General features: G+C 44.1%; 1 protein-coding gene across 2 annotated transcripts in view; it reads left to right on the top strand.

The window, feature by feature from the left end:
- sufu (suppressor of fused homolog (Drosophila)) overlaps window positions 1–23,278 on the top strand; it is a gene marked incomplete at its 5' end in the record, with an annotated part of 63,159 nt that extends 39,881 nt beyond the window's left edge. Inside the window, 5 exon segments of one of the 2 annotated variants that reach the window (XM_007910860.2) lie at window positions 5,806–5,850; window positions 10,450–10,584; window positions 11,266–11,404; window positions 16,171–16,239; window positions 22,409–23,278. In XM_007910860.2, the coding sequence (XP_007909051.1) occupies window positions 5,806–5,850; window positions 10,450–10,584; window positions 11,266–11,404; window positions 16,171–16,239; window positions 22,409–22,498 (478 nt within the window). 2 annotated transcript variants of the gene reach the window in all.
- Window positions 23,279–23,936: the final 658 nt, after the last annotated feature.

The following is a 23,936-nucleotide window of genomic DNA, read 5'->3' on the forward strand; positions in this document are numbered from 1 at the left end:
GAGTCTCCGTAACTACCGTCTCTCCCTCTTGCCACCAACACTGCCTTTTACTCCAAAACCATTTTGAAGGCCAAAAACAACTCAAAAGCAATGTTCTCCACCATCTTTCATCTCAGCCCCCACCCAGCTACCTCCACCAAGATTGAAAATATTGGCGGCTGCATCCTCCTCCCCTTCATACCCTTCCACCCCACCCAGACCATCTGCACCACCCCCTCTTTCCACCACAGCCCTTACTACGTCCCCCTCCCTACACTCCTTTGCCCCGATTACTCCCACCTCCCTCTCAACCACCATCTCCCAGATGAAGCCCATCACCTGCCTCGGCCCCTTCCCCACCCAGCGCTAGTCACACAGCTCCCCCTCCTCTCCCCTCTGCTGGCCGACATGGTCATCCAGTCTCTCTCCTCAGGTTCTGTTCCTCTCCCGCTTAAAACTGCTGCCAGCACACCTCTCCTCAAAAAAACCACCCTTGATCCCTCTAGTCTCTCACACTACGGACCCATTTCCTACCTGCCCTTCCTGGCCAAAACTCTGGAACGCATTGTCGCTAACCAGCTTTGCTCCCACCTCTCCCTCCTCAAGCCCCTCCAGTCTGTCTTCCTCCACCTCTGCCCCCGACCATACCTTACCCCAGACATAGCCGAAACACTCGTCCATGTGTTCGTCGCCTCCCAACTGGAGTTCTCACAAGCCCTCTTTGTCAGTCTCCCTCTCTTCAGCTTACACAAGATCCAGCTGATCCAAAACTAGCATACTCAACCACACTAAACTCCATCCCCCCATCGCACCAGCTCTAGCCAGGCTCCACTGGCTCCCTATCACCGAACAGGTTGATTTCAAGATCCTCACGCTCGTTTTCAAATCCCTTCATGCCCTGGCACTTCCCTACCTCTCTAACTTGCTTACCGCCCAACTCATTGCCTCCACTCGACCAGCTCTGGTCTCCTGCTTGTCCCTCGTGCCCTCTGTTGGTGGTGATGACCGCGATTTCAGCCACTCCGCCTCTGGAACACCCTTCCTCTATCCCTCCACCTTGCCCCTTCCTTCTCCATCTTTAGGTTGCACCGAAGAACTTCCTATTTGACCGTGCCTACGGTTACTTACACCCTCCTCCCGGTTCGGTGTTGTGCTGCTCCCCCATTGTCACTGTGTGGGGGCTCTGTGTGACGGGCGCTGTGTAAATGCAAGTTGTGTCCAGCCCTATTTCTCCAGATCTTTTTTGTGCTCCCAGCAACCATGAGGATCAATATCCTTCGTATCCCATAAGCATTCCTCAGCAAATGTTTGGCAAAAGTGTGCTCATCGGTTAAGGTGGCTGATGAGCAACAGTAATCTGCCCTCCGGGCCCCAAAATTCTATGACTACTGGTCTGGGCCTTTGTTTGGATGTCCATCCAAGAAGCTGCCGTGGTTGAGCCTGTGGGTTCAGCCCACTAGATGGCAGCAGACATGGGGTGCTGGCTTGCCTTGTTGGACTCTGTTGATCCTCTCCAGCTGTACAGAACACATTGCTGGCACAGCTTAGTTGGCTACAAAGCGGTCACTATAAGAATAAATAACTCTGATTTTATTTTGACTCATTAACATGCTATGAAATGGAAGTACCCTCACAATACCCTCTCATTGTGGCACTGAAGGATTGATGATAATAATAATAATCCTTGCATTTGATTATTAAATGACATCTCAAGCACTGAACAGAATAAATTGTAAAGTGAGTTGATTGTATATTTTGTGGGCGAAACATGCCAGCCAATTACACACAGCAGTCTCCCACAAACAGTCATGGATTGAGTGACCAATTTTTTTTAAAAAGGGGATTATTCCCCACGGAAGGCAATCACCCAATCAACTAACAACTGGGTTCCTATTTACTGCTTGGTAAAAAGAGGTGTGTGGAGTAAGGAAATTTGCCTAAACTTTCTCCCTGATAGGGGAATCAAACCCAGGTCCTCTCACTTGCTTGCGAGGTGAGTGCTCTAACCACTACAGGACTGGTTGCGTATGATGCAACACTCTTTTCCAGTTTGCACAGATGCCTAACCTGTGGTGTAATCGCTGTTTATCTGCTGGATCTCGATTGCGCTTTGATTTACAGAAATGGGGTGAAATAGCCTTGGATGTGGTTTTGCATAGTTTGGGTTCAGTGTTGAACAATTCTAGCTGCCAGGCAGTTCACTGGACAGCAATTACTAATTAAAATAATTCTTGTATTTATAGAGCCAAACGTCAGTATTTCTCAAAGCGCATCGCAGGAAATTGCTGTCAAGTGTAGTGACTGTACTTATGGGCAAATGTGGCAGCCAATTTGCACACAGTTATATTTCTCAAACAACCAATTTATCAGGAGTATATGAGGCCAGGAGACCTGCGGGAGGGAGGATTCCTTGCTCTTTTTGAATAGTGTTCAACAGTGCTGTAGGATCCTCCACTCCTCCAGGCAGGTGGGACCTTAGTTTAATGTTCACCTGATAGTGCAGCTGCAGCACTCCGCTAGCACTGCAGCCTAATGGGCCGCAGGCTGTGAGTTCATAGTAATGGGCAAAATGACAATTATTATATCTGGCAAACAATCCAACATTTAAATCCTGAGCTGTAACCCAAATCTTTTCAACTACACAGAATATTAAAAGACTTGTAGATGTTGCTAGGGGTGTGTTTGTGTGTTAGCGTGTGTGCACATGCCCTATGGATTTTAAATGCTTTTAAATTCCGTTCAATGACGGGAGGGAGGGAGAACATAGAAAAAAAATCTTTGCATTTGATTTTTGCAGCAGGAAATTTGCTACGTACTGTAGGTGGCTTCACCACTGTACCCTAACTCTGTAGAAATAAATTGCAGTCAGCCTTAAAAGCTGTTTAGTATAATAATGACCTCAATTAACCAGAGTGAGCGTGTCCCACTCAACAATCAATCCTTTTGATGCACTTCAGATATTCATACAATCAGAATTTTGCTGTATCATTGTGCCTCCACTGGCTCCTTGTATATTTATATTTTTGTCTCACTTTCCCTATTACCCTCTTATATTTTCCTTCTCAAGTATTGGCCCTAATCTCTTTTAAAAGCTATCACTAATAATAATAATCCTTGCATTTGATATAGCACCTTATCACATCATTGAGATGTCTCAAAGCGCTTCATAGATTGTATTATAAAGTGAATTGACTGTATATTTTGTGGTAAAATGTGTCCCAACTGAAGGCACTGTTTTTGTTGGGCATTTTATGTCCAGGTAATCAGTGCACTTAAAAAAAATTCTCCTAAACTACTGCTTTGTCATTTTTCAGTAACTATTCTTAAATTTATTCCTTTTATTGAATATTGCAGTGTTCATGCCTTTGATGTGTTACTCCCCTGTACAAAAAGGGGCAGAAAGATGAACCAGGAACTACAGGCCAGTCAGCCTAATGTCAGTAGTGGGGAAATTTCTAGAGACTATAATTCAGGACAAAGTGGGTTCAATTCCAGGCGGGGCGATACCTTGGGCAGGTTTCCTTACCCCACACGCCTAATAATAATCCCTCTAAAAAAATTTTTAAAAAGCAATTATAAATTGGTCATTTTCAATCCACGACTGTTTGTGGGACACTGTGCGCAATTGGCTGCTGCATTTCGCCCACAAATATACAGTCAATTCACTTTACAGTATATTCTGTGAAGCGCTTTGAGATGTCTCAAAAACATGAAAAGCGCTATATCAAAGGTAAGGATTATTATTATTATAAAATAAATTTCCACTTAGAAAAATATGTAGTTGATGTAGTTTATATGAATTTTCAAAATGCGTTTTTATAAAGTGCCACATAAGTGGAGTCCTGTAGCTCAGTGATTAGAGCACTCGCTTTGCAAGTGAGACACCTGCAATTCCAGGCAGGTCAGGGCGAAACCTTGGGCAAGTTTCCTTACTCCACACAGAGCCTAATAATAATCCCTCCAAAGCAATACAATAATAAATTGGTCATTTTCAATCCACGACTGTTTGTGGGACATTGCTGTGCGCAATTGGCTGTCGCGTTTCGCCCACAAATATACAGTCAATTCACTTTATAGTCTATTCTGTGAAGCGCTTTGAGACGTCGAGAAGACGTGAAAAGCGCTATATCAAATCCAAAGATTATTATTATTATAAGGGATTTTTAAGCAAAATAGAAGCCCACGGTATTAAAGGGACAGTGGCAGTGGATACAGAACTGTCTGGGAGACAGAGAGCAGAGAGGGTGATGAACGGTTGTTTTTCTGACTGGAGGGAAGTTGCAGTGGTGTCCCCCAGGGATCGGTATTGGGACCACTGCTGTTTTTGATCTATATAATTGACCTGGACTTGGGTACAGGGTGGACAATTTCCAAGTTTGCAGATGATTTCCAAGTTTATATTGCAGAGGCAATATAAGCTGATGGTACAATATTAAAGGGGGTGAGGGAACAGAGAGACCTGGGGGTTCATTTAGTAATTCTTTGAAGGTGGCAGGACAGGTAAAGCTGTTTAAAAAAAATGTTTACGGGATACTTGGCTTTATAAATAGGGGCATAGAATACAAAAGACAGGAAGTTATGATGAACTTTTATAGAACACTGGTTAGGCCTCAGCGAGAGACTGTGTTCAGTTCTGGGCCCCACACGTTAGAAAGGATGTCAAGGCATTGGAGAGGGTGCAAAGGAGATTGACCAGGATGGTACCAGGAATGAGGGGCTTCAGTTATCAGGAGAGGCTCGAGAAGCTGGGATTATTCTCCTTGGAGCAGAGTAGGTTAAGAGGAGACTTGATAGGAGTTTTCAAAATGATGAGGGGACTCGATAGGGTGAACAAGGAGAAACTATTCCCACTGGCGGGTGGGTCGGTAACCCCAGGACACCGAGTTAAAATAGCTGTTAAAAGAAACAGAAGGGAGGTGAGGAGAAATGTTTTCACACAGCGAGTTGTTGGGATCTGGAATGCAGTGCCTGAAAGCTGGGGGAAGCTGATTCCATAACAACTTTTAAGAGCGAAGTAGATAATTATTTGGGGAGGACAAGTTTGCAGGGCTATGGGGAGAGAGCGGAGGAGTGGGGTTGATCAGGGCTATGGGGAGAGAGCGGGTGAGTGGGGTTGATCAGGGCTTTGGGGAGAGAGCGGGGGAGTGGGGTTGATCAGGGCTATGGGGAGAGAGCGGGGGAGTGGGGTTGATCAGGGCTATGGGGAGAGAGCGGGGGAGTGGGGTTGATTTGGAAGCTCTTTTCAAAGAGCGGCACAGACACCATGGGCCGAATGGTCTCCTTCTGTGCTGTATAATTCTATTTCCTGATTTGGAGTCTACCTGTATTCCCCATATTGCATTTGTTATTTTTAATAAATAAAACTGCATAGACCTTTTTTGTGTTTTTTCAGAAATTAAGCCTCATTGGCTAAATTGCAATTGTCTTAAGGAAAGAAAAAATAGTTTAATTCTTAATATTGTTGAGGGCTTTTCCAAAATTTACAAAAAGCTAAACTCGAAAGTCGGGGATTTTTCCCTTAAAATCAGAGTCCAACTAGCAGCCCATGGGTCGATTTCATCCCCCCACCTCCTCCATTTCATCTGGTCCAGCCGTTCGCTTCATACCCGTAAAGGTTGTTATGTTTCTGGGAAATACAGAAATACTGCTTATGTGAACGGTGCACACTTCCCAAATAGGGCATCCGGCCCTCAGCAGCAAAAAGGTTGGACCATTCTGCATAGATCAAAAGCTTTGTGATGTTTGTAAATCTCAACTGTAGTTGCTGTTTATAACCTGACTGACTGTGGTATCTTTTGTACAAATCTACCCCTAATTTCTCCATAGACAAGTGCAATCAGTGGGCCATTTCCAGAGCAAGCAGACTGAAAGGTAAGAACATACTGATTCATGCCCCCCCCCCCCCACCGTGTGGTGTCATTGGGTTTGCCTGGCCACTTGGCACCTCTAGCAAAAAATGCTTGTCTCTCGCTTCTGTATAAAGTGTAATCCAAAGTCTTATTCTTACCTAAGTTCTGCATTGCTCAAGCAACAGAGCCCTCGACACTGTGGTAGGGCCAGTCAACCTATGGTGTTGGTGTTTACGTCTCCAGTTGAAGACATCTTTTCTCATCCTATAGCAACAATTTGCTCATGCCCCTCATGTAGACAGCTTCTCAGAGCACTTGACAGGGACAGGGTTGGTCGCTGACGGGGGGGTGGGGGGGGTAGCATTTGAGGCAGAATTTAAGGTAAAAACAAAAGGAATGAGACTGAGTAGTGGAGGGAAGGAGTTCCAGAGATTAGAGGAATAATCTTAATCTCACTCCTCTTTCCCTATACTCTCTTATGCATGTTTCTCTCTTTCCTTTTGAAATAATAATCCTTGCATTTGATGTAGCGTCTTATCCCGTAGTTGAGACGTCTCAAAACACTTCACAGGATATACTGTAAAATGAATTGCCCGTTTATTTTGTGGGGAAACGCGACAGCCAATTGCACACAGCAGTGTCTCACAAACAGTCAATGATTGATTGACCAAATTATTACTTTTTTTTGAAGGGTTATTACCCGCGGAAAATGATCTGCCAATTGCCTACTTACTGCTCGGTAGGCTTGTGGAGTAAGCAAATTTGCCTAAATTTTGCCCAGCCTAGGAATTGAACCTGGGTCCTCTCGCTTGTGAGGCAAGTGCTCTATCCACTACACTACAGGACTGTACGCCAATCAGCTCCAGGACCCGCCCTAGTAAAACATCCCATATTCTGAAAGCCTCAAATTGGCCCTAACCTTCCCTATGCATCATTATAAGGCAGCTTAAAATGTGATATGCATTATTTGTGCATTCCAGTGGCATTTAATTATTGACAGCGAGCTTGACAAGTAATGGTGAAAGGATTATCACTCCCTTCCCACCAGAATTTTATGCAGTTCTGGTGCTGTCGTTGTTCTCCGTGGTTCTGCTTTCCAAAACAAAATTGCCTGTAAATGTTGTTTGGCATTTACTGTGTTTGCAAAGCCATCTGATGGGCACCGGCTTCGTGTCTCTGTTGCATAATTTTATATTGACCTTTTTTTTGAAAAGGCATTGCCTGGGTCCCGCATTACTTGGCAATGCTTGCTGGTATTTGAAGTGAAGCCTTTTAAGTGTGAATAGGGAATGAGAGAGCAACATGTCAAGCCAACTCAAAGGGAATTATATGCAAACAATGGCTTTAGCTCCACTCACATTGTTGCAGTAGGAAGTTAAACTGGGCTCTCTGGCCCAAACACAGAGCAATATAAAGGTTGCAGATAATAGACTATTCATGGTATGCTTAACATTCCTTTAGCTGTCACACCCAAAGAGAAGGATCTAGCTTCTGTGGTGACTAGCACAGGGACAAAACAGCTGGTCTAGAGTCTGGTTGCTATCTTTGAAAAGGTATAAAATCAATTTTGGCTCCTTATGGCACATTCTCAAAGTTCCTTATCCGTATGGAAACTTGGCTGTTCCGATGGCTGAGTGGGTTTCACCGTGGATCATAAGAACCATAAGGCTACAGATTGAATTCCTGGTCTGTGCTCAATTAGCTGATCTTGGCGTGGGGCAATGGTTGAAGTGTTGCAATTGATCTTGGTGTGTGGGGGTGGGTGGGAGCTAGCCCTTGTCAGAGATGCCTTCCTGGAAGCTGCACTACTGAGCACATTATCTGCAGGGAAGTGAGTACCTAGTATTTGTGCGTTTGTCTGTAGAAAGGAAAAAGAGTCCAATGTCTTTGGTGAAAAAGAGAGAATCTGTGGATGGGGAAAAAATTTCACATTGCAGAGCATGGACAATTTAATTCAAACTATTCAATGCTGAAACGTTTCATATTAATATTTAATATCTCAGTAATTGAAATCAATACCTTGGCACCTCTTTAAACCCTGCTGCCTATAACCTCAGGAATTGGGTACATCAGTCGACACTGCATCACTGACAGCCTTGGTAGAGATTCATTTTTTTTAGAAAAAAGTGACCCATTTTCTCTCTGTCTGTCTCTCCTCCTGGGATGGTCATGTGTTGGGGTGCTGGTCGCTCTCTGGACCCCCTTAGTGACCATGTGTGAGCCTTGGTTGTGAGTGTCAACCAGCCAGGGCACAGGAGCTGAGCTTGACCTTGACTCACTCAGCTGCATTACCAGGAGAGAGGTTGTAGAGTGACAAGGAGCAGGAACCCTGGGTGGGTTTCTCTTCCTTAACCCAGGGAAAGCCAGGAACAATTTAGCCTTCTCACTCAGCACAGATTTGACCATCAAGCTCCTGATCATAAGTGTAATCCCACCCAAACCATCAGCAGGGCTGCCTATCTGGAGGCCACATTATCAGCTGTAGCCTCTCTAGGATCTGCTGGTACACAAGGGCTCAAACCCTGCTGTCTACTTGTTCCACTCGATATAAAGTAGCTCCTCAGTTTTTTCAATAGCTAAAGTTTTACCCATTCGCTGGTTAGCCATTGGATTAAGGTGATTGGGCCTGTAGTGCCCAGGTTATTCTCTAGTGTTGCTATCTATATAAATGTTTCATTTCCACTCATTGCTTTGTACCAAATCCCAGGTTAAGAGCAGCGAGCAGGACCTCCATTCACATTGACGGCTTGCACAGAAGGTGCACGAGAGCAGTTCTGGTTACTCTGTTGTTTCTCTTCCTTCCACACTTCCTTCTACATGCCTCTTTACTGCTTTCAGGCAATCAGACTAGAGCCCACATCCTCTCGCATCCATCTTTATAGTTTGCACCTTGTGACCAGATTCTCTTGGGATTTTTCCTTCCCAGATTTGCGATAATTTTTTAAAAATTTGGCAGAATGTCGACTGACGATGTGAACAAAATCTGCACAGTGTTCTCCAGTGAACAACCTACACTGAAATCTTCTTACTTTAACCAGTAAATTTAGTTCCTTCCTGGAAGAAATGAACTCTCGCTCCTTGGATTTGACACGTGACTTTTCCTGGTAGCATTGGAAATGAAGCCTCTAGTGTGGAGTTATTCCCCGACTGGAGGCGAAATATCAGATAAAGTTGATGCAGTCATAGCGGCCCCACATTGAAAAGGTTCCTGATTCTACATTTCCACATATCACAGTGTGTTTGACAGGGACCCATCGGGAGCTTCTCTTCTGTTCTTTATCATTGTCTGGCAGATTCCCTGTTAGCAGCTTCAGTACTGACTCGGGAGCACTCTTCCCAAGGAGCTCAGCTGATTTAAAACATTACTCTCTCTCTCTCTCTCTCTCTCGTGCTCTCTCCACTGTTTTTCTGTCCCTTTCCATTCCTGTCATGATCGTGCAACTGGGAGATCAGGCTAGTGCTATTGCCCGTGGTTGCCTGGTGACCACCAGAACAAGAGGTGTCGTTGCCACAGCCGGGTGCAGTTGCTCTGCATTTCATACCGTACGTACAAGATGGGAGTCCTCTGGTGGGGGTAGCCATGGCAATTGACTTACAAATGGTTAGACAGGTGGGGGGTGGGGGGAGAGAGAAAGAGAGAACAGCCATAATGATACCCCTGACTATTCCCTTAAACTGACTATTCCAGTGGACTTGTCTATGATCATTCTCTGTTTAATTCAGATGGTGTCAACTACCTTTCTCTTCTGTAGGTTTGCTTCTGTTATTTGAACATCTGAACACATTTATCCTTCAAGTCACTCCCCACCTTTCTCATCATTTCTTTGTCTTGCTCCCCCACCACACACACACATGCATTATACAATAAATCACAATATTTGTATTTAAGTTTAGAGGGTTGAACAAGATTAAGCATAAAAATAGTGGAGTCAGATCCAGTGTCTAGGATTTTCGTGAAAGTTTGCTCAACCAGGGTAGATGGTTAAATAGTTTTAAAGGAAAAAAGATACAGTATATTCTGTGATGCACTTTGAGACATCTTAACTGGGTTTGCCCCAGAGAGAGTTGGAACTTAGAGTTTCTTCCTACAGCATGTCCTTTCAGACAACTGAAGAGGTCATATTTGATATTGTTGTTGTTTGCCTTAGGAGGGAGGGAGATGGGAGAAAGCCTGATTGTTTAAACATTTGAGGGATCCTTGATAAAACCGCTGACGCATTTAGATTTATGTGGTGCCCTCAAAGCACAATGGATTCATTGATATGAATGGAATCGGGCTCCATATTGATACCATCTTGCCTTGGACTTGAGGAAATGTAGAAACCTCTTGAGTGGGTTTTATCATTTCAGAAATGCTAACTTCTTTATTTTAATAGAAATATTTTGGAATCACAGGAAACAGGACAGAAAGATCCAGCCATAATCACAATTCCCTTCTCTTTCCCATCATCCTTTTGTATCGTTTCTCAACCACTTTTCCAGTCTTCTGTTGGTCATTTATCACTGAACCAGGTTGAACCTTCATGTCTCCAAACAGTAACTGGCTCAGTTTGTAGTTTGACAACTTGTCGGTAGACTGCCAGCTTTCGTTTTTCCTCATGAATTTTTCTTTCTTTCCCAGGAATAGGAAAGACAGTTTGGAGAGTGAAAGTTCAGCCGCAATTGTTCCCCACGAATTGATCCGCACGCGACAGCTGGAGAGCGTCCATCTCAAATTCAACCAGGAGTCTGGGACACTTATTCCCCTCTCGCTCAGGTGAACACTTGTGAGCTTTGTAACTCAACCCAGTGAGTGTGGAGGGGTTTACAAAATGCAGTCTCTGCACTTTACATTATATCCTGGGAAGTGCTTTGAGATATCAAGAGCAGCAGCAAAAACTTGCATTTACACAGCACCTTTCATGTCGGGAGGACGTCCCAAGGCGCTGGACAGTGAGGAGTTTTGCACCCAAGCTGCGGATTGGGATCAGAGAGGGGGTGAAGGGGGGTTAAAGGAAAGAAGGTGACTGAAGGCACAGTTGAAAGATGTGGAAAGCGCTATAACAAATGCATGGATTATTTCTTAAATATCAATCTTTCATAGCTGCTAATAATCCTTGTGTTTATTATAGAGCAAAGGTAATTGAGGTGGCAAGTTTCCTTACCGCACACGCCTCTGGTTACCTAGCAGTAAGTTGTTAGTCAATTGGCAGATCGCTTTTCTGGGGGTAATAATCCCTTCGAATGAAAAAATAATAATAATTTGGTCACTCAATCCACGAATGTTTATGGGATACTGTTGGACGCAATTGGCTGCTGCATTTCACACACAAAGTATACAGTCAATTCTATTACAGTGTATACTGTAAAGTTCTTTGAGACGTTTCAACACATGATAAAGCACTATATCAAATGAAAATGCAAGGATTATAGTGCTAAAGAATGTTTGTTCCTGCAGAGGGAGATTGCTACACGGAAGGCACTTTACGTACAAAAGCATCACAGGAGACACAGCGATCACATTTGTTTCTACTGGAGTCGAAGGAGCTTTTGCTACAGAGGAGCATCCCTACGCAGCTCATGGTCCCTGGCTACAGGTGGGTGGGTGTGTTAGTGCCTCAGCTCTTTGTACACAATCTGTGTGGCAATGATGAGTCAATTGCATGAAAATGATTTGGAAGAAGGAAGTTTTGGGGGTGAGCTGTGCCAGGAATTGTTGAGATAAATTAACTACACAAGGTTTGAAAAGAAAATTCAACTGGTTCAGAACCTGAAAGAAAGAACCAATTCATTCATTACGTCTATACGTATTAGTTAGAGCACTCTTAAGTGAAAGGACCTGGGTTCGATTCCTGGCAGGGCGAAATGTTGGGCAAGTTTCCTTACTCCGCACGACTGTTTACCAAGCAGTAAGTAGGAACTCAGTTGTTAGTCAATTGGCAGATTGCTTTCTGGGAATAATAATCCCTTCAAAAAAATTTTTTTTAATTGATCACTCAATCCATGACTGTTTACGGGACACTGCTGTGCGCAATTAGCTACTGCAAAATACAGTCAATGCACTTTACAGTATCAAAAACAGATCATTGGGAACACTCAACAGGATAGGCAGCATGTATGGAGAAAGAAAAATGGGTCAACGTTTCGGGTCCACAACCCTTCATCAGAACTGGGGGGTGTTGGGAGGGAGAGGTTTTAAGAACTCACAGAGGTGAGAGGCAGGGCAAGAAAGACAAAGGAGAAAATTGTGTGGAGGATAGGGATGATGGGTTAAGAGAGGTGTTAATGATGCAAAACAAAGGAGGGCAGTAGAGGCAGACCAGAGAGAGAAAAGGTGTGTCTGAGACCCAGATGATGAGCTAAAGGTCACAGAAGAGAGGCGAGGGGAAGGTAAGCTGTTCTGGGAGATGGGAAGTTGGGAGCTGTTCTTATGATCTGAAGTGGTTGAACTCAATGTTGAGGCCAGAGAGATATAAGATCCTGAGCAGATAGATGGGGTGCTGTGCTTCATTGGAACAGGGTAGGAGACCATGGATGGAAAGGTCAGAGTGGGAGGGAGAGTTGAAGTGGCAAGAAACCGGAAGCTCAGGGTTGTGCTTGCGGACAGAACGAAGGTGTGTGGCAAATCGGTCACCCAATCTGCGTTTTTCTCCCCAATGTAGAGGAGACCACATCGTGAGCAGCAAATGCAGTAAACTACATTGATGGTAGTACTTGTAAATTGTACCTTCTCTGTTAGTCCTTAAAACCTCTCCCTCCCAACATCCTGCAGTTCTGATGAAGGGTTATGGACCTGAAACGTTGACCCACTTTCCTTTCTCCATAGATGCTGCCTGACCTGTTGAGTCTTCCCAGCGATCTTTGTTTTTGTTTCAGATTTCCAGCATCTGCAGTATTTTGCTTTCCACTTTACAGTATATTCTGTGAAGCACCTTGAGACATCTCAACAACATAAGGAGCATTATATATCAAATGCAAGGATTATTATTATAAATATGCCTTATTAATCGAGGCACAGGAGTACAGAGCAGGAGGGGGTGGGGCGGTGAGGATTGATCTTCGGGCTGTGGCAGGGCAAAGGCAAGCTGGAGGATTTCTGCTTGGGAAGCTGATCTCTTGCCAAATTTTCCAGCTGCTTTTGTTTGGGTGTGACAAGCGATCCAAGGGGGGGGAGGAGCGTGCAAAAGAGAGGGGGAGTGAGTGCAAAGGATTCTATAATTGACAGTCATGCTACTGGGTTCCAACACATGACAGGTTAGCCCAGCGAGGAGAGAAACTGAGGAGGAGCCAGGAATGGAAGAGAGAGAGACACAGTTCCCAAGGAGAAAAGATCATTTGCGTATGTTTTTGACTCCCCATTGGCAGGACATGTATTTCCATGTATCCTTGAGTTGATTGCGTGCAGAGTCCAACTTGAACTGAGTTTTTGGGCGGGGAATTCATTGGCTTAAAAAAAGTTGCAGAAGCTACAAATGAATTGTGAACGGTGCACTTCAGATTCAGCCTTTTCTGCAGGGAGTGGTTAAAGATGTGTTTATGTCCTTCGGCGCTGAGTGCAGACCGGAGCGAGAGAATTTGCTGGGTTTGAAGTCTCTGCTGGTTTCCCCAGTCAGTGTGTTGGCCACCTCACTGGCCAGTTCACAGAACTCTGCTTTTCTGCGTTTTGATCAGCTGCGGTGTGACTGTGCAGCTGCTACTGCATTTCGCAGGATTTGTTGAGCTATTTATGGAATGGGTAGCAGAACATCAGGACTCCTTCCTGGCATTCAGCAGCTGCTTCAGTTGAGAATGGTTAAATACCGTGGCCAACCGAAGAGTAATGGGGGGCAGCAAATGGGAATGATCCCCCAGGCACCCAGCTCATATTACTCTCACCAATACACCACCGAGTCCTGAAGTTCAGTAGTTAGAGCACTTGCCTCACAAGCGAGAGGACCCGGGTTCGATTACCGGGCAGGGCAAAAGCTTAGACGAGTTTCCTTACTCCACACGCCTCTGTTTAACCAGCAGTAAGTAGCAACTTGGTTGTTAGTTGATTGGTGGTTCGCTTTCCGGGGGTAATCTCTACAAATAATAATAATTTGGTCATTCAATCCACGACTGTTTGTGGGACGCTGCTGTGTGCATTTGACTGCCGTGTTTCGTCCACAAAATACACAGTCAATCCACTTTACAGTTTATTCTATGAAGAGCTTTTAGACGTCTCTCGACATGATGAGGCTCTGTATCAAATGCAAGGATTATTATTATTACATCAAATTCCATCCATCACATGTGTTGGGCACGGGAATGTTTTGTTCAGTGCGTGTCACTTTCACTGCGAGGCCAGTTTGTCATTTTGCAAATGTCGCTGACCCCTTGAGGCAGGTTGGGTGTCTGAGTCAGCGCAGTGTGTGAGAGTTTGACCTGCAGTGAATTTATTTTTCACATTTCTTCTGGTCATTTGAGAAGTGGAGAAATCACGGAACTTGGCTTGTGAACACAGCGAATGACATTGGTAGAGACAATAGGTTGGCTTTATGTTTGCAATTACTCGGTCTCAGACCCATGTGCAAAACAACACATTTGTTGGCCACTGAAAACGTCTCCCAAACAGTTGCAAAAGACTTTTGGCATCTTTTGATTTGTGCGTTTCAAGATTAACCAGAAAATTCAATGGTTAAAGCCATTTCTGCCTGGGGGGACTGGGCACCGATGGGGCCAGTTAAATGATGACCATTGACTGTGCTGGATTACGCCACACTGTTGACCGCAACCGTTTGTTGGATGGAGGCGAGGAATCATCGAGTTCCTTTCTGAATTGACGTCAAGTTCTGTTCTATTGCAGTTCACGTCCACCTTTGTGGAGTCCCATAGTGTAGTGGTTAGAGCACTCACCTCGTAAGCAAGAGGACCCAGCTTTGATTCCTGGGCAGGGTGAATTCTTAGGCAAGTTTCCTTACTCCACTTTCCGGAGGTAATAATCCCTTCCAAAAAATAAAAAAAGTCACTCAACCCACGACTGTTTGTGGGACGCTGCTGTGCGCAATTGGCTCAATCACAAAAAATAGTCGATTCACTTTACAGTATATTCTGTGAAGCGCTTTGAGACGTCTAGAAGCCATGATAAGGCGCAGTATCAAATGCAAGGATTATTTTTATAACAGATCAATATGGCTTCATGAAAAGGGCTGCAATGCAAACCTGACAGATTGATGGTGTTTTGAATTTTCAGGATTGTTCCTTGTCTGAATTTTTGTTTAAATTGTTATTGAGGGATATTTCAAGTCCTGTAATTTTTTTTGCTTTGGTGTTGGAGAATTGAAAATATTCCTGCAGGAGATACTAAATGTTTTATCAGCTTGGTTTTTATTTGCATGCGTGGGTTTATCAGTGAGTTGTGTACATTGAATTGGACATGGGTAGGAGGAACATAAAGGAACTGAAAGCAATATGTCTGCTATTAGATATGGAGCTGTCCTAATGATTGTATTTTACCATTAATCCACTCAAATGTATTTAACAATTGAATGTGCCAAAGAGTTCAATGTATGTGCTAGCATTCTTCACTGTTGGGAAATTTCTCTGTTAACCAACCAGCTGTGAATTGCTTTGTAAAGGTATTGCAGTACGTTTTTAGATTTTCCTGGGGCTTTGGGGGAAATTCCAAGGCTTTCAATGATGCTGAAGAAGTGAAATTGTCATGACGTGAATTTTATAAATGCCTTCAATACAAGCAGGAAAGTCCCTGCTATTGGTTCCGAGTGGCTTTACTGTGAACCATCTGCTCCAACAACTGGAGAATGTCATTGTGAGAAGCTCCTATGGCCCTCGGCTTTGTGAAGTTGGCTGCCCAGCCGGATGATCGAGCAATTAACACCTCTTAAAAGAGTTCCCGGGCTGGCCTTTCACACAGAGAAGTTCCGTCAATTTCATTGTGATGACACTTTTGTGGTGCACTTTGTCAACAGCTTATTTGTACGTGCCCCTTTTAAGCAGAGTTGACCCCGCATACACTGTCAAACAGATTGGACTGCAACTGTATCAGTGCCTGGCACTACAGGGCATGCACCACTTTACATTTAAGCTTCCTTACTCCACGCGCCTCTCTTCTCCTAGCAGTAAGTAGGAACATGGTTGTTTAGTCAAATGGCAGATAACTTTTCAGGGGTAACAAATTGTTTAAAAATAGATAATAATTTGGTCACTCAATCAACAACTATTTGTGGGACACTGCTGTGCGCAATTGGCTGCCACATTTCATCCACAGACTATACAATCAATTCACTTTACAGTATATTCTGTGAAGCGCTTTGAGACATCTTGAATACGTATTAAGGTACTGTATCAATTATTATTAAATAAATGTTCACTCTGTCTTCAGATCCTGCTGACTGAGGAGCTGGTGGAAAGGATGTTGGAGGATTTAGAAGGCCTGACCTCTCCAGAAGAAGTAAGGTTCCTCCTCACAAACCTCCTTTTGTTAATGTTTGGCAAGAACTCTCTTTGTCCTGGTAGTTCTTCAACCAGCGCAAAAATTGCTTTTCAGAAAAAGTAGCCACACAATGATAAAAGTAAAGAGGGAGAAACTGTTTCCTCTGGCCGGTGGGTCGGTAACCAAGGGATGTAGATTTAAGATAATTGGCAAAAGAACCAGAAAACTGTTTTTGGCAAAACAGCACAGAAGGAGGTTCTTGTACCGCGGTGCACAGACATGATGGGCCAAATGGCCGCCTCCTGTGCTGTAGGATTCTGTGATACAAGACTCCTGAAATTCATTGTTGTTGCTCTAGCTTTTTCCACTTTGGCAATTTCTCAAATGCATTTGATACGTTGTTTTATCTGCATATTTCCAAATTCCAAATCCAGACGAATGGGGAGGTGGTGACGGGGTGAAGGGGCAGAAATACACTTTTGGTCCTGTTTGCAAATAGCCGACCTCTGATGTCACCGTAAAGAAACAATGGCTGTCTGACAACACTCATTTTTTAAAAATGTGTTGATTTATTTTCTGTACGACTGTCTCACTCTGTCTTTCTGTCTCTCTCTGGCTCTCTCTGTCTCTCTTGCTCTTTCTTCTCTCTCTGCCCCCTTCCTCCAATCCAACAAAGATGCAATCTGGAATCATTTTTCAGCTTTGACAGACTGACTTGAAATAAACCTCCTTTTGTCTCTCTTCTCTCTTGTCTGCTCCTGGCTCCAGGAAAGGACACTTGAGACCCGGCTGGCTGCTGGTCAGCCTTCACGCTGGCTTGAGATTTTATTTCCCCAAATAATACCAGCGAGTCTCTCCAGTGAACAGCTCAGCCATGCAGACCAGGAAGATCTGCTGTTTATTTTTAGTTCAGGTACAGATCAACCATGTTCTAATAGAATGGCAGAACAGGCTCGAGGGGCTAAATGACTTCCTCCTGTTCCTGTGTTTCCAGTCTTTTACCCCCCCCAGTCTATGTTGAGTTGGCTGGTCTCTGCATTGGGTAGGAGTTCATGTTACAATGAAGCCTGTGGTAAGGAAAGGGTTAATCAGCCATGGGTCCAGACCCTGATCACTATCCCATGAAAGATTGTTTTCCTTCTGAAAACATTTCACATTTGGCCATGAACATTTTTATTCAAAGGAAATCTGATTCCGAAGCGTGACTAAAAGAAGCATTTTGGTGTTTTATATCTAGATATTTTTATAAAATTCCCCCTCAGAAAGCCGACCCGGCTGTAACACGTGCTGTAACATGAGCTTCCATCATCCCAGCCCTCAACATACTCCACTGACTCCCAATCACACACTAAACTCCGTCCCCCCCACCAGCCCAGACCAGGCTCCACTGGCTCCCTATTTCCGAACCGATCGACTTCCAGCGCCTTGCGATATCCTCCTGATGTGAAAGGTGCTATACAAACTTGTTGTTGACTTCAAGATCCTCACTTGTCTCCAAATCCCTCCATGCCCTTGCACCTCCCTACCTCTCCAACCTGTTCCGACCCTATTCCACTACCCGTCACGTCTGTTCAAGTGGCTCCGACATCCGGCTTGTCCCTCGTGCCCTCCATTCTACTATCGGCAGCTGCACTTTCAGTCACTCCGGAACTTTCTCTCTCTCAATCCCTCCACCTTGCCCCCTCCTTCTTCATCTTCAGGTTGCACTTGAAGAACTTCCTCTTCAACTGTGCCTCCCCTCCCCCTGGCTCGGCGTCGCACTCCACCACTGTCAAGCGCTCTAGGTGCTACCCTGTGTGAGGGATGCTGTGTAAATGCAAGTTGTTTTTGTTACTTGGCCAGATTCCTGCCCAGGTGCGCCCACATCAGCAGTGACCTGGGAGCCAACCAGTGCCCAGTCTGATTGCATGTGCTGTTATGACACGGGTCTGAGATTAAGGACCCAAACCAGTGCTTTATAATTGGATTTGTGTCAGCTACAGAATCTCTTAACTCTCGCTACGGTCTTTTAAACTAAATTTTGACCTTTTTATAAAATGAATTGTAAGAAACTGGTGAAGGTTTACCAGGTCCTACGGGTCACATCTGTGTTCCCTTGTTATAATCCAAATAGTGGGAAGGAAATAGATGAGCAAATCTGCAAGCCGATTTCAGAGAGATACAAAAACCAATAGAGTAGTGATAATGGGGGACTTCAATTACGTGAACATAGACTGGGAAACACACAGTGTAAAGGGCAAGGAAGGGGAGGAATTCCTGAAATGTGTGCAGGAGAACTTTTTGGATCAGCATGTTTCCAGCCCAATGAGGAGGAAGCAGTGCTGGATTTAGTACTGGGAAATGAAGTGGGGCAAGTGGAGCAGGTTTCAGTAGGAGAGCATCAGGATAACAGTGATCACAATATCATTAGGTTTAGAATAGTTATGGAAAAAGACAACAATCAATCAAAGGTAAAGACCCTCAACTGGAAGTGGGCTAATTTCAGTCTGCTAAAAAGGGACCTGGCCAAGATGGATTGGAAAGAGAGATTGGCAGGTAAGACAGCAAACGAATGGGAAGTCTTCAAGGAGGAGATAGTTCGGGGACAGAGCAAATACATTCCCACAAAGGGAAAACCTCCCTGGATGACAAAGGAAATTGGGGTTAAAAATAAATCAGAAAAAGGAGGCTTATGACAAATGTCAGGTCCAAAACACACAGGATAATCAAATAGAATATAGGAAGTACAGAGGAGAAGTGAAAAGGGAAATAAGAGGGGCAAAGAGATTGTATGAGAAAAGATTAGCAGGAAACATAAAAGGGAACCCTAAGGTGTTTTATAAGCATATAAAGGGTAAAAGGTTAGTCAAAGGTAGGGTGGATCCAATTAGGGACCCATGTGGAAATCTTCTTGTTGAGGCAGAGGGCATGGCTGACGTACTTTGTAACTGTCTTCACAAAAGAACCAATGCCACAATATTGCAGGCGTGTGAAGAGAAATTGGATATGATAAAAATCAATGGAGAGGAGGTACTAAAAAGGCTGTCGGTGCCAACATAGATCCGGGTGACTTATCTATGTTGGCACCTGAGGTAAGCAAGGGTGGAAATAGCAGACACTCTGGCCGCAATCTTTCAATCCTCTTTGGACACTGGAGTGGTGCCAGAGGACTGGAGGGTTGCAAATGTTACTCACCTGTGCAAAAAGGGGCAGAAGGATGAACCTGAGAACTACAGACCAGTCAGCCTAACATCAGTAATAGGGAAACTTCTGGAGACTGTAATTCGGGACAATAAAAATTCTCACTTAGAAAAATATGGTTTAATAACGGACAGTCAACACGGGTTTGTTAAAGGCAGATCGTATCTGACAAACCTAATAGAATTTTTTGATGCAGTGACTGAGAGGGTGGATAAAGGTAGTGCAGTAGACATAGTTTATCTAGATTTTCAAAAGGCATTTGACAAAGTGCCACGTAAGAGATTTATAAACAAAATTGAAGCCCAAGGTATTAAAAGGACTGTGGCAACAACATGGATCCAGAACTGGCTAGGAGACAGAAAGCAATAGTAAACGGTTGCTTTTGTGACTGGAGGGAGGTGTGTAGTAGTGTCCCTCAGGTGTTGGTATTGGGACAAGTGTTCTTTCTGATCTGTTAATGATCTGGACCTGGATATAGGGAGCACAATTTCCAAATTTGCAGACGATACTAAGCTAGGAAAAGTAGTTGATGATGAGGAGAATAGCACAAGACTCCAAGAGAACTTAGACAGATTGGTAAAATGGGCAGAAACATGGCAGACGAGGTTTAATGTGGAGAAATGCAAAGTGTTGCATTTTGGTAGGAAGAATGAGGAGAAGCAATATAAGTTGATGGTACAGTCTTAAAGGGGGCAAATGAACAGAGAGACCTGGGGGTCCACATAAGCAAATCTCTGAAGGTGACAGGACAGGTAGATAAAGCTGGTAAAAAAAAGATTACAGGATGCTAGGCTTTATAAATAGGGGCATAGAATACAAAAGTCAGGAGGTTATGTTGAATATTTATAAAATGCTGTTTGGCCTCAGCTGGAGACTGTGTTCAGTTCTGAGCACCGCACTTTTGGGAAGATGTTAGGGCATTGGAGAGAGTGCAAAGGAGGTTTACCAGGATGGTACCAGGAATGAAGGACCATAGTTATGAGAAGAGGTTAGCAAAACTAGGATTATTCTCCCTGGAGCAGAGAAGATTAAGAGGGAATTTAATAGAGGTTTTCAAGTTCATGAGAGGATTTGATGGGTTGAACCGGGAAAAACTGTTTCCACTGTCATGTGAGTCAGTAACCCGAGGACACCAATTTAAGATAGTTGGTAAAACAAACAGGGGAGGTTAGGAAAACTTTTTTCACCAGTGAGCTGTTGGGATCTGAAAGCGTGGTAGAAGCCGATTCAAGAACAACTTTTAAGAGAGAAGAAGATGGTATTTAAGGAGGACAGGATTGCAGGGCTATGGAGAGAAAGTGGGCCAGTGAGATTGATCTGGAAGCTCTTTTCGGAGCCGGCACAGACGCAATGGGCCAAATGGCTTCTTTCTGTGCTGTATGATAATTGAGCCCATGTTTATTTAATCATCGCCACCAATTCAGGTCCAAAGTCTGAGATTTCCCTGCTGGACTCTTTATCCCTTTTAAAAAGATGTAAATCGTGTAAAACACTTCACCGTGGGGCTGCCCCGATGGCTCAGAGAGTTTATTTCAGAAACACCTAAACCACACAGATCCTGGGTTCAAGGCTGATCTGCGCTGAGTTCACTGTTTCGATAAGTCAGGGGAAATCAGCCAGGGTTTCCCCCGTTCCTGATCACTGGCTGGAGGTAACAACAACAACAAAACTGATTTTTTTATAAAACCATACGGGATACTACACTTTATAAATAGGGCATAGAAAACAAAAGTCAGGAAGTTATGATGAACTTTTTATAAAACACTGGTTAGGCTGAGGCTGTGTTCAGTTCTGGGCCCCACACGTTAGGAAGGATGTCGTGGCATTGGAGAGGGTGCAAAGGAGATTGACCAGGTTGGTACCAGGAATGAGGGGCTTCAGTTATCAGGAGAGGTGAGAGAAGCCGGGATTATTCTCCTTGGAACAGAGAAGGTTCAGAGGAGACTTGATAGGAGATTTCAAAATGATGAGGGGATTCGATAGGGTGAACAAGGAGAAACTTTTCCCACTGGCGGGAGGGTCAGTAACCCGAGGGCACCGAGTTAAAATAGCTGTTAAAAGAAGCAGAGGGGAGGTGAGGAGAAATGTTTTCACGCAGCGAGTTGTTGGGATCTGGAATGCATTGTCTGAAAGGCTGGTGGAAGCCGATTCCATAACAACTTTCAAGAGAGGAAGTAAATAGATATATTTGGAGAGGACAAGTTTGCAGGGCTATGGGGAGAGAGCAGGGGAGTGAGGTTGATCAGGGCTATGGGGAAAGAGAGCAGGGGAGTGGGGTTGATCAGGGCTATGGAGAGAGAACGGGGGGAAAGGAGTTGATCAGGGCTATGGGGAGAGAGGGGGGGAGTGGGGTTGATTTGGAAGCTCTTTCCAAAGAGCCAGCACAGACACATTGGGCCGAATGGCCTCCTTCTGTGCTGTATAATTCTCTATGAGTTTATGAAATTATATTTGTATAGCGCATTTCACGTTGGGAGGATGTTCCCAGGCTCAGGACAGTCAAGGATTTGCACCCGAGCAGGGGGTTGGGATCAGGAGGGGTGGAGGGCAGGTGGTTTCATTTGACTTGTTGAATATCTGTAATTCAGGAAAGTCTTTGTCCAAAAAGTCCTGTTACCCCCATGTCACTAAACAGTGATATGAGATGATGGAGGAGGTGAAACAACCTGTCACAGATACATTTCCCCTCCTCACTCCAACCAAGTTACAGAAGATGTGGCACTGAACACTGTGACCGATCATTATCTTCTCACTCACTCACACCCATCCTCTGGACATCTAAATGCAATTAAACACTTGTACTGAATGCAAATAAATACAGTTGTCAACATTCTCCTACATGTTTCATTGTCAGTCAGTGAACTGTAGAAAAAAAACATGGGGGTAACAGGACTTTGTGGACACCCTGTACTTTAAATTACAAGATACACAGAATGTACCTTGAAATTTAATAGTTATAGTTTTCCCCCCCTTTTAAAAGTTACACTCTCGCTCTTTTTTTTCACAGCTGAAACTGCCAAAGGAGTATAACTGGCCCGAGAAAAAACTGAGAATCACTATTGTACCCGAATCGGCATTCGAGAGCCCTCTGCAGTAACACGTTGACAGTCCCGCTGCTGTGTGGCATCTTGTAAAGCTCACCAAGCTGAATTTGCAGTAGCACACTTGTGTTTTTATATAGGAAGGATAACTGTGTAGCCATTGCAAAATGAAAGGCAGTTGTTTTTAAAAGCAAAAAAACACAGGAAATCCATTCCAATTAAACTGGAGACTGTGTTGATTGTTCCTCTTATTTTAGCTCACTGTGTAACTAGTACCTTAATGACAACCGTGTGGGGAGAGAAGACCTGTCGCCCATATTATCAGGGTTTCTTGTAGCTGTGACCATGCTTGCTGTATCCGTCAACTCCACTGCTGACTCCAGCACTAAACTACAAGCCAGTGAATGTGCAGATCAGGACAGAGATGAGTTGCATTTGCAGGAAACTTATTTTGTATTAGTCCTGACTGACTAGTTTTGTACTTTTATATCTTTTTCATCAGAAAATTGAATTTTTAAATGAATTAATCAAAGTGGGAGAGTGTGGCGGAGGAAGGAGATAAGAGGTTCAGGTCTTGTGGCGAGTTTAACTTTTTCTGGTTGGTGATACATTGATTGTATCATCGTGTTATTTCCACTTGTTTTGCTATGTTGTACACCACAGTCATTTTCAAATGTTAATTTTGCGTAATTACTTAGTCTTTAGAAATGTAATCTAAATTATTTTGTTTATTTTCTCTCTCCTTTCTCCACCCACTCTACATGTTTAAAATCCACATGTTTAAAATAACTTTCTGGTAAGCTTACATTGGCTTAGTTGTTTGTCCCCCCCCCCCCCCCCCCCCCCCCTCTCGCCTCCCCTCAAGCCCAGGGACACTGAAGCTAAACGTTGCCCTGTTAGCTATTTCTGCTCTGCCCCCAACCCTGCACTGACCGGGGTAACTGCACATGGCATTGCTCTTGTGCAGGAACTGCCATCAGCAGGCCTCTCTTATGACAGCCACAATTATTAAGTAGTCCCTGTGAAAAGCTCTCCGAGACGCTGCGCTGTGTGAAGGTTCTATAGAAATGAAAGTTGTTGTATTAAATAGCCTTCCATAAGAATTTGCGAGGGTGAGAGAAGACCAAGGTCCATCAAGTTGGCCTTCTACTATCTTGGAAATCACATGACAGGTTGTGTCCCAAACTATTTTTATCACAAACAAGAACAAAGTGATAATAAGTGCTACTGCTCTGAAGCCGTACAAGACATGAGATGTTTCTGTTTATTGCAGAATGACCACAGGTCACTTGTTATTGTTTTGAATAATTATTTTAACATCTCTCTGTAGTTGAGGAACTTGGGAGGCCAGGATATTATAATAATCCTTGCATTTGATATGGCCCCTTTCACATCACGACATCTCAGGTAAAGTGTAGTAGTGACTGCATTTTGAAGCTGTGAATTCATTCATTTACCAGCATGAAAGATGGATTTATCAAACCCATCTCTTGC

This window comes from Callorhinchus milii, unplaced genomic scaffold (genome assembly GCF_018977255.1).
Source record: "Callorhinchus milii isolate IMCB2004 unplaced genomic scaffold, IMCB_Cmil_1.0 Scaffold7, whole genome shotgun sequence".
Classification (NCBI taxonomy): Eukaryota; Metazoa; Chordata; class Chondrichthyes; order Chimaeriformes; family Callorhinchidae; genus Callorhinchus; species Callorhinchus milii.